The sequence below is a fragment of the Myzus persicae genome, unplaced genomic scaffold, assembly GCF_001856785.1.
Source record: "Myzus persicae strain clone G006 unplaced genomic scaffold, MPER_G0061.0, whole genome shotgun sequence".
Lineage (NCBI taxonomy): Eukaryota > Metazoa > Arthropoda > Insecta > Hemiptera > Aphididae > Myzus > Myzus persicae.
The window spans coordinates 116,401-131,388 of NW_019102683.1; the positions used below are offsets into that span (position 1 = coordinate 116,401).

General features: G+C 26.3%; 1 protein-coding gene across 1 annotated transcript in view; it reads right to left on the bottom strand.

The window, feature by feature from the left end:
- Nucleotides 1-13,084: 13,084 nt before the first annotated feature.
- Nucleotides 13,085-14,988, bottom strand: part of LOC111032946 (diuretic hormone receptor-like) — a 51,307-nt gene continuing 49,403 nt past the window's right edge. Inside the window, exons 11-12 of the mRNA XM_022313439.1 lie at nt 14,359-14,516; nt 13,085-13,349 (exon numbers count right to left, since the gene is read on the bottom strand). Of these exons, the coding sequence (XP_022169131.1) occupies nt 13,151-13,349; nt 14,359-14,516 (357 nt within the window). The 3' untranslated portion in view covers nt 13,085-13,150. The remainder of the gene's footprint in view (nt 13,350-14,358; nt 14,517-14,988) is intronic.

Sequence of the window (14,988 nt, forward strand, 5' to 3'; positions counted from 1 at the left end):
AGATTATCCAATAGGAATAAACATTATAGTAATGAAATGAAAGTTATACCGAATGGACCAATTTTAACTTACAAAATTAATTATTATACAATTATAATATTATTACATATTATTTTTATAAAATTGTTTTTATTTCAAAACATCATTTCAATCCAAAGGTCAAAGTAATAGTATTTTTATAACACAGTGGGTATACGTCATAAAGTATATATTACAGGATGTCTTCTTATAATGCAATATGCACCTTATTTTTATATTTCTACATTGAATATACATATGCAAAAAACATAAAAACATTTTAGATGTGGACATTTTTGAATTAGCCGATTTGGGTATAAAATCCCTAGTAATAATATGAACAAAATTTCAAAAGAACTTACTTCTACTATGAAAAACAGCGTAACGTAGAATGGTATGTACCTATTTTTAAAGATTCGTGGTATTAAAATTAGTCTGTCTAATTATTTTGAAAATATTATTGTGTATATAAAATAATAAAAACATTAGGCATAAACACATAATGCCATAATGATGAAAAGTTTCTTGTTTCTTGTTACGTTTAACATAATTCAATTAGAAATTAAAACCAATTGTTAGAAAAATTGTTTTGTTCATATAAATACCTAACAGCGGTTTTTTTGAAAATTAAAATTTCAATATCTCGAAATTAATAAAAAAAAACAATTGTGTCAATGCAATTTTTCTTTTCTTTTTGAATTTCTACAAGAACCACATTATAATAATATGAAAAACTTTGTATTACATTTACTTTTTTATTATGCTAATATAAACATTTGGAGAAAATTTCAAGTATCCGCGGTTATTTGTTTATGAGTTAAACCAATCAATTTTGTATACGAATTCCAGTTATTCTTTAATTTTTTGTTTCTAAAAGTATTCAAAATTTTTAATTTTGTCTTCTCGAAAGAACCAACTATATCCAATTAACTATTAGATACAACTCTTAATTTTGATTATCAAATTATTTTTTCTACTACTTTTCGTATACACAGAACAAAAACAGTAAAAATAAAATTAAAAAAACACATAGGTATTATAGTAAAATCAATACATTTATTGTTTTTCTTGGAATTTATTAATTTAGACACATACAATTTTAGAACCAATACATTCATCGCTGTAATCAGAGTTTAAAATGTTTGTAAGTTTTGCAACGATTGTTATCGTTTGTTACTTTTAACACGTTTCTGAATCCTAAAACAAAAATCAAAATATATGTGTTTTGACAAATAATATCTCTAGTTAATCAATACAACTGAAAATTAATATTAAATACTGCTTAGTTGGAAATGTTTGAGTAGGATGCAAATTAGTATTTTACTTTAAGTTGAGATGAACCAACGAAAACTACAATTTTATAATATTAACATCGAAGGAGAGTCATTCGAGTGTTCCTTTTAAACTACTACTATTGTACACTCGTATTATATTATACGAGTATTATCTACGGTGCAATATTAAAAACTATAAGTACGTATATATTTATATTTTTACAGTTTTAACAGTTTTATTCCACAAAGTTCTTGAACGGCCAGTTGTTTTGCATATTTATTTATTTCTGCCTATAAAATTGCTATTTTATGGAAAAATAAGCAGAGAAAACTTAATTGGCTTAGTTGGCTCATGGTTGTGTTGTGTTAGTCAGAGTTCTTTACAAAAGTTCAACAAAACTATGATTTATTCTATACATTTATGTAGGCATCAATATTGAATGTTGCACCGTAAATCAGTATGACATAATAACCGAAATTTAAAAAGGTTAAAAACTAGATTAAAATGTATTATATTATTTTCGGTTTATCACACGGTATTGTTTAGTTTGTTAAAATATATTTGATATAAAAAAATTTCAGTACCTACTAGCACGTTGAATTTTATTTTAACAAAACAGGTAATTAAAAACATATTAAGTGCTTTTTAATAGTTGCTCGGTATTAAGCTTATTGCTGGTTACGAGTACACTAGCATTAATGATACTTTCTAGATTCTAATTGTTTTTTACATTTTGAAGTATTGAATGTTCATCTAGAATATTCATACATGTCGTAACAGATTTTATACACCATATTATATGGTTAAAATTATGCTCAGTTTATTTTCGAAAATGTTTGTGGAATTCAGTTTTATCTGAACATTTTTCAAAACTGATTTATATGCTATCATGCATAAACAATTGAACTTTAAAAAAAATATATTTTATTTAACTAAGATTTAGGGTATATTTTATTTGTCTAACTATTATATTGTATCGTATTTAGATACTAAATAGTGAATAATGCACATGATAAATGTATTGAATTGTATAACAAATGAAAAATATTAAATAAGAACATATTTATGTTAATGCAGATATAAATTATACCATAATCTAATACAAATTGTACGAGTATTTTGTCATTGAGTTAACGATATGTATGGGCGTATTTACTATTTTCAATATTTACATATTAAATAGAAAGCGATTGTTATCGCATTCGAAATATGATTTCAGCGGACAACTTAAGATCGTTTTAGCAGCTTTTTTGAAGAATATTTAAATGTTGTCACTTCAAAATAAAATGCAAATTTACTTGTATTAGATGAATTGTGTAATAAATTTAAAAGACGCATTTCATTAGTTTGAATGTATTATATTGAAGAACAGTTGTACCTTAAACAGTATTTCCTAAACGGTTATTTTTAAATCGCTTAGTATTTGTGTCTTTATCAAGATGTTCTTAATTTAAATGAAATTGCAATTCATGAAAGTTATATCTTTAAAATATTACGGAAGCAAAAATTCTTTTTTATTCTAGATTGAAAAAAATGTGCTTAATAAGCATTTAAAATACTTAAGTAGTTACATATGAAAAAGTTTTAAGTAAAAAGACATTTTTTCAATTTAGGTAGTACTTAAAAAATTGTTAAGATGAATAGCAATGAATTAAAATACATTTTCGTTTTCATCAAATCTACCCAATACAAGTGGAAACAGAATAGTTTTCTAACTTTGTCTAAACCGATTAAAGTTGAGATCTCTTAATTAACTTAACGTACCCTTGGAAACATTATAAGTATTTAGGGACTAAATACAGAGCCCAGCAGATCCCGTATTGTTTAGCAAACAACCAAACAGTTAACTCAATACAGTTTTATAAACAAAATTGAATCATTTCGGCTTTATTTGGAACACAATAATTTAATATACGTAATTCTCCGTCGTAACAACTCAGATATTCCGTGGATACATTGTTATGCACTGAAGACAGTATCAGTTTTACAACAAAACTATGTTTTTTAAATTCTGAGCGGAGTGATGAATATATTGATTTATAAATAATGAAAGTTTTTTTTTATCTAAATACACAGAATTTTTAATTTTTAACTTTGAGGATGTTCCTTAAAAAAAATTGAGTCCAGTTGTACTTTTTAGAGGGCAAAATGAAAAATTCTCAGTATTAATTCTAAATCAAATCACTATAGATACTTTATATTTTCAACAAATGTTTATAAAAGCATTTTCTATACTTTAAAAAATATATTTTGAATCTTTTTAAGGCAAATATAATATATAAACATAAACGTTTTTTTCCTATACATTTCGTTAAGAAATTGTTCGTTCAGTTAAAAAGTATGCACATTTTATACACTGTTCTTCATAAGTTGATATCATAGAAATTTAAAATTATTAAAGATACATAAAGACACAGTTTTTTTTTAAATTCAACCTACTATATGACTTCAACCTACTATATTCACATTCACTTTTACACACCAATCCTTCAAGCCTTAGATAATTATTGAATTATTACAGGGAAATCAATTCATTTTTTGGGTAACAATTTGAGTTTTAAGGTTCAAATGTAAGCATATTGACAATTATGCTAAATAAAGCAGTTAACACATATTCGTATATCTAGTTATCAGCTACATCCAGAATCCAAAAAGGTTGTAAAAAAGTAAAAAATGGATTTTTTTGTTATAAAAAACGTTATAAATTTACAAATGGCTACACCACTATCTTCACTGTCCTACACCCTGCTTGTAAACGAAGCGAGACGAGTAAATGAGCGTGGTAACTTTACATTGTTATGTCCGACTTGTGTTATTTTTATTAAAAATGTCATGTTTTCGCGTTGTTGTACATAACTCCAGTTTTATACAACCATTATCTATTGTTACAACCACAAAATAATAATTGTCGGTCGTAATTCTGTCACCCGGACGTTCGGATGAAAGTACTTTCAAACAGAAAATATATAGTTACACCATAATATGCTAAAATAATTGTAACTGTAAATGGTAATTTGACTAAAATTGCTGCTGTGTACTTGTTACCCTGGGTCTGAAGAGGAATGCTGCATTTTCCACTATTCAATTTCTGAATAATGCCCGTTTAATGGTATTCGATTGATTAGTATAAGTTGATGTCCTTTCAAATGTATACTCATGCATCATACTTCTGCAGAAATGCAAATGTAAATGCAAAATACTGCAGACTGCAGTTGTTAAGATTCTTCGTAAAATGTTTTAAAATACCTTATTAATGAATACAATGATCTATATAGGTATTTAGCAGTTTTTTTTACCCAATCATGTCAAGTATTCCGGTTTGTGTCATATACCAATATTTCAGTAAATACCTATATATTGTGAAAACACATCATGAACACCTACCTACTTAATAGTATACAATAAAGGTAAAAAAAAAATTGCCGAACGCACTCCGCTTTCTTGTAGATTTAAAGTGTACTTCGTCATTAATAGGTCACTGTAATGGATAATGGATGTGATCAAATTAAATAATAAGCCATTGCATATGCAAAACAATGACAAATGGAAACGGTTTGTTAATTTCTATAACTTCTTAAGGTATTTTATAATTTATTTAAATTATTATTAGAAATTTATCTATTTTTCTATTAGCAATACGCGTATAGTGATTTTTTTTGCCAAAAATATCGAATAGGTACATTATATAATAAAAATATTATACAGTTAAAATAAATTACTGTTATAATATCATATCATCTCATATTACTGTTACTAACTTATAATTTATGCGTAAATATCGATGTACCAAGACTTAGTGTGAAAAAGTCAAAATGATGATGATCAAATAGCTTAAAGTTAGTCAAAATATTTTGAAGATTTAATCTATATATACAATATAGGACATAGGTATAGAAAATAATAATGTAAGTATTAATGGTGAAAAGTTTCAAGTCTCTACGAGGAATTTATTTTAATTCACAACAAAGACACTAAAATTGTTATAGAAATAATCTTTATTTTTTGTTTCAATAGATATCATATTTCGTCAAAAAAGACCTTCAAACGCTTATAAAAATAAAATTTTAAGATAGAAAAATACTGGTAACTACTGTTAGGAACTTATAGATTCATAAATAATAATATCGTACTACGTATTAAAAAGTAAATTATTCGTTTTGAAAATATATTATGCCTATTTTCAATTTTTAAGATTATAAAACTCAAAACTATAACTTCAAATTGAATTATAGGTTTATTATATTGCTGTTATTATTTTTGAGGAAAACGAATCATAATTATGGATATTCTCCAACTTTCAACAAGACGTAACTATTTTTATGTCCATCACAAATCAATATGCTAAGCTGCTTCAAATTATGTTCAATTTTCGTACAGACGATTCTGTAATATATTATAATTTAGAGAGAGAGAAAGAAAGAAGTAAATTTAATTACCAACTATTATTCAACTTGTGATTATATTTTTTATAATTATGAGCCTGCATAGTCTATACTATGAAAGTATAAACACATTATTTTCTTTTCTTATCGGGTTTATTTTTTAATTGTTAACTATAACTATAAAAAGTAACCAGAGAAGAAATCGGAAAAAATTATGATCAGACAAGAAAATATTTTAATAAATATATTTAATTTTTTTTAAGTGCCTTCTGTTCAGTACTCATAATCAATATCGCACCCTGACAGTTCTATCTAAAAGTAGTAAAGAATATTTAATTTAATATTAAAAAATATTTCATATTTTCATACTAGGTACTATCTTAAATACTACGAATGATAATACGGCAATGTATTTTTAAAATTACATACCTACGTTTAATTACTTGTAAGTTGTAGGTATACAGATTAATCTAGTGATGTGATATAAAACCATATTTTTACTTGGTACTTAGTAAATTTGAATTCTTCGCTTTCCTAATTGCTATAGTCTTTGACGAATTAAGAAAAAATCCCAAGTAAATTTACTTTCTGAAGAATTTATTTTCAGAAGTTTTCTCTTTGAAGTACTATATTTCAAAAGCCAATGTTTAAGAAAACAAATATACTTCAACATTTAATTTCTATTAAATAAAAAGTTTTTTAAAATATTATTTATTAAAATTTTTATTTACCAGAATTTTAAATTTCAAATAATTTATTAATGCTTAAACTATTTGTATTCAAAAATTAATTAAAACTACATAGTTGCTTGTACACATATAAAGTAATATCTATATAATATCAGTTCATGCGTGAAATGTAAGTGTAATTTTCACAATGTCCATTAATATAATCATTCTTAACATAAATATATTTTTGAGCTGGATACACATTTTTTGTTTCTGGCTGAATTTTCGTAAGGTTTATGCTGTCGTGGTTACTTATTAAAAGAAACATATTTATGATTCGTAGATATTCCTCGTAGAGGAAAAATGTTGAGTAGCGTGCTATGATTTTTATTTTTAAATTGGTACCTATTGAACTATGGAATTACTTGAATTAATTATTTAGTTGTTGTACTATTTTTTTATGTTTAAAAGTGAACAATTCTTACAAAGAATTTTAATATTATATAAAGCAAGATTTACATTCATTTACATTCTGAGAATATAATTTTAGATTGCAATGTAATTGTTTAAAAGTGGATGTTATGTTCATTTGATATACGACATTATGATTTGGACAAAGACATAAAGTACCTATAAGACAAGCATATTATTTTTAAGGACGATATAAAACGATAACGTAAATTACATTAAAAAAATGCACGAATCTATTAATTATTTTTTAAGCTTGACCACAAGTTCTAAGAATAGGTCGGTCGATAAATTAATTTTGTAGGTTATAATAGAAACAAAGGTTAGATCTTGATAAAAAATTTACATTTATGCGGGTACACAAATGCGTAGGGTTCACTGCAGCGTAAATACTACATAATAAACACTAAATAAATACTACGAAACAAATATTTTAAGGTCCAGGCTTGCTGAAAGCAGTGGTGTATTTGGGATTGAATGGATGGATCACCAATTCCCCTCGGGAGTTGATACATTGTTTTTTTTTATGCTTTATATTGCCTATCTATATCTTTAGTAATAAAAGTGTCATATGAGAAGCGTTGAATAATATAATAAATGAAAATAACTGTTAAAAAGAAAACCATGATATTGTGGGTTTTCTATGGGAATCTTCGTATCAACATTCATCAAGAGCTGCATTAAAACAATTTTATCGCTTCCCCCGAACCTGGTTGAGGTTCAGATTCACCACTGGCCGATAGGGTACTTATGATTGGAGACCCCCAGTATAGTATTATAGGTTATAGTGTCATATTTATCATTTTTACTCTTTTTTTTCTGGACTGCAGTGATGACTACTGAAGTAGTGAATAATGCCGTATGCCTAAACAGTATAGGCACTGGTGCTTATCAAATATTTCAGATTTTCATTGTGCCTGTCTTTAACACAGTTTTAAGAAATTTATGTCGGTATTACCAATATGTACGAGGTGATAAAATATACTATGGTTTGGATATCTAAGGAAAAAGCAGTTAACACAAAATACCAAATTACATCTTTACTTTAAGCTGTATACCGATATTTTTATAAAAAAAATTCACTATCAGAGTGATCAATACAAAATTTAATTCTTTCTGCGAAGGGTTAAAATTGAAATACAAAAAAACCGTATGTCATCTTTTAGATATTATATTTTTATATTATATTATTATATTTTATATATTCTTACGTCTAAATTTGATAATAGTTTAATTCACTCTAACATTACATAACAGAGCTAATAAATTAATTATTTAGAACATAAAATTTGGTATGTTAAGTATTAGTAAGGCTGAGACAAAGCATGTGAATATGGATTCTCCTTAAATATCTACGAACGATATTAACGATAGCAATGTAATAACGTATGATAATAGTACCTATATTATACTCGTACCTAATATTATATTCTAATCCAGACATTTATTTTCTTGCCCTATTATATTGATTAATGATGGTTCAATGGTTGTTTGATTCGTTTTGGTTAAATTTAATCCGTCCGATTAATATCGATAGATGCAATTGAGAATTTCAATTTTAAATAATCTTCACAAAACTCATTACTGATTGATTTGATGATGATCAGAATGACCATATTACGCTGTATGATTACTTTGACCACTATAGTCTGCAGGATGACAAATGAACATTATTGATATACTAGAACTTTTACACGTACATTATTGCTGCAACTATTATTTTTGACAAGGTATAAATATTAAACACACAACAATATTCATGGCCTACGGGTGGTATTGTTTGAGCTCCCTTAGTATGCTTTTCTCTTTCATAATAAATATTGTAATTTATCAGTTACACATTAATAAAAAACATTGCTCTTTTGTAGGCTACAGGGTATAAATTATAATGTAATTACGGTACTTGTTACAATAATATAGTAAGTACTATAGTTGTACTGTTACATTATAGTGTTTCTCTTAGTTGTATATAATTATGTATTGCCATAAAGCTATTCATGCTATTTAAGCTCAAAAAATTATTTAAATAATATGTTTATATTTAATTATAATACAACATAAAAACCTACGATAAGAAAAAACTGTTATTTACAATCAAACAAGTCAAACGACAAAAAGAACCCTTGAATTAGTCAAATGATATGTTTCTTATAAGATATAAAAAAAGACAATCTTGTATATATTCTGGTATCAAAGGATATTTCCTTAATAACATCAAAACATATTTTAAATGTTGCACAACAAGCGCATAATCCAATACATTTACTTATATAATTATGTATAATTATCTAGTATTTATTTTTGTGTGTTAAAATTTTTCCAAAAAGTCATGTAAACGAAAACAAAAAATAAAATACCTTCATTGTTAAATGTTAACATAAGATATGTAAGAGCAAAATACATCAAGAAAATATGAACCCTTATTATAGTCTTTACACTGTTCATGATAATCATACGAATGTGTACATCGGTCCTCGGAACCCCGCTAGAACACAGCAGAATATCGATTTTCGGCTACTCGGACAACTCGATGTTGTTATTATTAATATTATACTCGAACAGAGTCAGCACAACAGTCAACAAACCCTTCTTTTTTAAAAAACATTTATATTTTTGTACACGGATTTATCATATCCTCGATCACAGCTTTTGAATAGGAATAATAATAACAATAATAGGTATATTATGCGGTCGACGACGGCGACGACGACAACAACAACAACGCCTTGTGTATTTTATAATATGATAATAAACGACCACAACAAACCCGTGCACGTAATGGAGCGTGCGGCGCAAAATACAAGGCGCTCAAACTGTGTACATAATAGTAATAATAGTAATAATAATAATAATAATAATAATAATAATAATAACAATAATATATTGCGATAATAATAATATAATTTTAATCCTGTCGTGGAAACGGACACCACCGCGAATTTTATAGTCTGCTGAACAACAATAAAGCTCCGGTGGCGATTATTATGTAGGCAAGCACGCCGGACAAACGATGTTATATACGCGTAGTATGTAAATACGCTGTACGAGATCTGTGGTGGACGACGACACGTTGTCGTGTTATTATTACGATATTATATTTTTACAAATTTATAATATTGTAAAATTATGATCTCCAAAGTTTTTCGGTTGGTTATTTTTCCTATTAAACTCCACTGGCGACCCTTTACGTTTAACGTACACACACGCTCACTAGGATTAGATTTTTTTTCACCGCCGTTCAAAACGATTTAAATCAATAATAATGATATACATTTGTTAGTGATTGTTATCATCATCGATACAACGTATTAATGCGAAAAATAAACTTTATTACATTGTATATGATGCCGTTTTATTATGCGTGAAGTTGAAGGACTAAGCCCGTAACACAACATATTATTATATTTACCACCCTTGTTTTTGAGTTGTTTGTTATTGATATTATATGTTATATTTAATGGACGGAAAAAAATTATTTTTTACTGAATGCGCACGAGAGAGTTCCATTTTTTAATTAAAATATGTATATACATGCTACACAGTCAAGTGTTTTCTGTTTCAGGGCTTATTGATGATTTACTCAATGTATGTTTTCTTAGTATTCTTGAGATAACAAAATAAAAATTAATTCAAAAAACTTCATATATTCATATACCTTTTATAATATCAAAATATAATATGCTTAAAGCTTTAAAGATAGTAAAATGATAGAACTCGACGATATTATAAACTTTTTAATAATAACATTTTAATATACTTGTATAAATATTGAGTTGAATTTAAAAACTATTATAAAAAGATTTAATCCTTGTATTTTAATAAAAATATTAAGGTATTGAAAAGGTCCGAACAGCAGCAATAGAACAATAAAAAAAAAATAATAATAAATAGGTGACTATGCTATACTATACCTTATATTATTATTTCCATAAAATTGGTGACTGTTATAGTTTCACTTGACAACGAATTGGAAGCGTTCTGCTGAGGGTTACTTGTATTCACAGAAGCTTTTTCTGATCCAATATTATGGTCTCTCAATTTTTTTTTCCGCTGGTATAAAAATATATGTATAAAATATGTAAAAATGAAACAATATTTCAATATTAGACTTGTTGATCAATAATTTATTTATAAAACTTTGAAGTAGATAATGGGTGAATGTAATGATTTGATTGACTCCCACTAATTTTAGGAATACTACAAAAAAAATAGAGGTACCTACTAACTCTTCTTTTTTGTATTTCTCCAACTAATTAAATCCAACTATCTTACGTTTAGAATACATTGTATTTAACTTACATATATTATTATACTTAATTTATATTTTAAAAATTATATAGGTACAAACTAAAATTATATTGTTAGAGCATTATAGTTAAAGCTCATAAAATATCAAACACATATTAATAAATAACTCTTTATAAGTTTTTATTTTTTACACATTTTTTACATAGATATATAACTAAATAAGTTTTATAAATCAGACCTAAAAAAGAAAAATTACTTTATTGTTCATTTCTACTTGGTCTCCTAGGATTTCAAAGAAGTGTTCAAGTAAATTGTATTGTTTTTTTTTGCTTCCTCATATTTGAAACAGTCTTTAAAATATATTTGATTGTAATTTGGTTTCATATTATGTAGTACATATTTTAGGGGCTTCTTCAACCATTAAGAAATGGTGTGTTAGCTTAGTATGGCATATTCTTAGTCTGTTTAAAACTAATTCGTTTTTTTCTATTTAGACTGTTTGTGCCACTTATCAGATGTTCTCTTTATTTCGCTTATATTTATATAACAGTTTATAACGGTGTATACAAATCACAGATGTCGATTCAAAAAAATAATAAGTACCTAAATCGATTCCGTTGATATAAAAATATATATGAGATAATCAACTATCAATTTCCACGAAGTTTGTCTGAGTTTGAGTATTCGAAAATGAGTAATATAATATTCAGTAATATTTTAAATTAATAACTCTATGGTTTGATATTGAAGTATAGTAGAACATTTTAGCCGCTAGCTATTATTGGCTATTATTTTACAAAAGCTAATATAGTAATATGTTATAAGCTATAAATAGGTCAAATCTTAATGCTTTGAAAATGACGTTGTGTGTATAAAATAATAAAAATTAAAAGTTTCAATAACTCGGGAATCTTTCAATTTCAACAAAATAATTGAAATCATTATTCTTCATTTAAATACATAATTCTTTCTAATTTGAATTAAAAATGCCTATAGAAAAAACTATATATTAAAATATTTTTTAGATGTTTTTATTCCAGTATAAACTAATTGTAAGTAACCCTGAATTAAATTGTCAAACATGAAGCATGAACTACACAAATTGAGCAGCATTAAAGATTTTTAACTATAAAATAATTTGCAAATGTTCGTGAATTTTAATAAGTTTGTCATAGTTTGAACTTCAAACGCTTAAAAAAACAATACTTAGGTATTTTTAATATTTATTTTTATCCCTCCACTTCGTTATTTTGTCCATAAAATAAACAATAATATGAACATTTAATTAAATAGCGTACATAATATATTTTCTTCAGATGATTGAATATGTTAAATTTTAGTTATTGTTTTTGGTGGACTTTCTTACTTAAGGCCATTCATATTTCATACACATCGTCATCGAAAGTTGTATATATTATTAGGGAGTTAAAGAATAAAAGTAAATATTACATTTTATTATTGGCGTTTGAAACAAATATTGTTATACTCGTTCATACACATGCACTTGTTCATTGATAAATGAACACGATATAATAATAAGCATAAAGATGGTTATGCAGCTTTACACTTTTTTAATTAATTAAAACTTACTATGATAATATGTACCCTTGTACAATATACAGTACCCAGTACAGAGTACTATATGGGAGTGTATGGTAAATTAACAGATTATTATCGTAACAAAAATAATAAGTATTTCAGAAGAACACAGCATTTATATAATAATAATAAAATGAGTATTTCAAGTCACATAGAAATAGGATACTGACATTTTATTGAAACTAAATAGCAGTCAAAATCAAAAAAACATCGAAAAAATAGCGTCTCGAATATTATAATATTTTTTGACGATGTAAAAAAAAAAATTACATTATTAATATATTATACTTTACTCCTCAGCAATAATAAAATAAATACAAATAATAATAATAAAAGCTAGTTACAAATATATTTACATATCACTCTTATTATATTCACAGATATATGTGTAATATCTGTGAATGTAATACGTATAATAATATATAATATTTAAATATTTTATGCATTTATGATATTATATAATTAAACCCGACATAACGACTATAGTATGGTTCACGGTTCGGCTCCATCATCATTTGAATCCTTAGATAAATGTTGTTGTTCTGGATCCGGTGGTATTTCGATAGTCGTATCCGGGGGCAGTCTCATGTTTGACAACGCTGAGGTAGTCGTGCCGTTGCTGATGCAAGAAGACGATCTAACGTTGTTTGCTGGTATCCATGGCATCAGTTCCTTTGGGTCCAGCTGATCACTGTGTATTGAATTCATTTTATTACTACAACAGTTATTATTTAGGATTGGTTTTCAATAGATATTCTGCTCGAAGCCAGTGTAGTTTCATCACATAAGCGCAGTATGGCTCTAAGTTATAACGTATAGTATACTTAATTTTTTTATTGGACAGGCTTCCTTTTCAGTTTATTTTTTATTTATACCTAATCTATAGTATTAAGTATATGGGAGTAATAAGTAAATTTGCTTAGTGCCAAAAATATGATATGTGGTTCGTATATTTAGAGAAAATATTACCCATTAATATCCTAATATATCATTAATATAGCATTAGTAAATAGTTATTTTTACTTAGTTTGAAGTTATTTTAAAACAAAATGTTCGAAATAAATGATATTTGTCTCATTTTTATTATTAAGTTTTTGATGTTTTAAAATATAATTGTTGCTGAATACTATCATGTTAGTATGGTAAATAATGAGGAGCGAAATGATGGCAAATATATAAACATTTTTTTAAACATACAATTTATAATCATTATATGAATACCTACTCGTATATAGTATTGTAATTAAATAGCATTTTTTTTTCATATGTTTAAAACTTTTTTACTGCAGAATCTTTATATATTTAGAAGGACTGGAACATAGTTTTAATTAAAATAACACCTCCCTATCCGTAGGTGATATGATTTGTTGTCTCTTGTTATGTAAAAAAAAATAATTAGTTGAATCGCAAAGGTACATACATAATGTAATGGCTATGGTATTTACTATTTACATATTATACCATGATGTAATATAATTTTTTTTTAACAAAAATATTCTTATAGTTTTTAGTTAATGCTATCAATATACTATGGAAATATAAATAATATATACTTAACTAAGTAGTCTAATTTAAGACTAGTAAGCTGGTATCTAAGCATGATTTCTATCGACAATACGTACAAATTTCGTAATTATAAACTTATAGTATGAGTATAAGACAGATATTTATTTAATTTAATAATTTAATAATAGACGTACCATATTATATTGTTTTGTTTTACCGACAACCAGGACCGGCCATATTTTTTTCTCGAAGCGAGGAATTTCCGCTTTGTCTGCCATCTAGTAATGTGGTATTTCAATGTGTTTTGAACTTCATTGTTAAAGAAACAATACAGTAACGAGACGGTGAACCCCTAACAGATAAATTGATACACAATAATAAATTGTACAGTGATATTCAAATATGATTATTGTAATTCAAATTATAAATTGTTGTAGTTGTATAGTAACAGATTCAAACATAATGTTTGTATTAGTGTACAGGACGACCACGTACGGAATGAGGGGCCACTTGATTGAGTCTTTGGAGGGGATAGCATTATCCAAAGTAAAGTGGCCTGGATCCCGAGAATTATTCAAATGGATATACACACAATTCCATATTGAGTGGCTATTGAAATTTCTGGGGGATAAGCCCCTAGAAGCCAATGTCCGTACGGACAACGGTAACGATAAAGGTGCTTATATGTGATACCTACTTAACTGTTACATCATAACACTATTCCGTACGTTAAATTAATTACATTTTGGTTTGATTTTACTAATTTTACATTTACAATCTAAAATACATATACCTAATTAACATAATACAATTAATACTTAAAT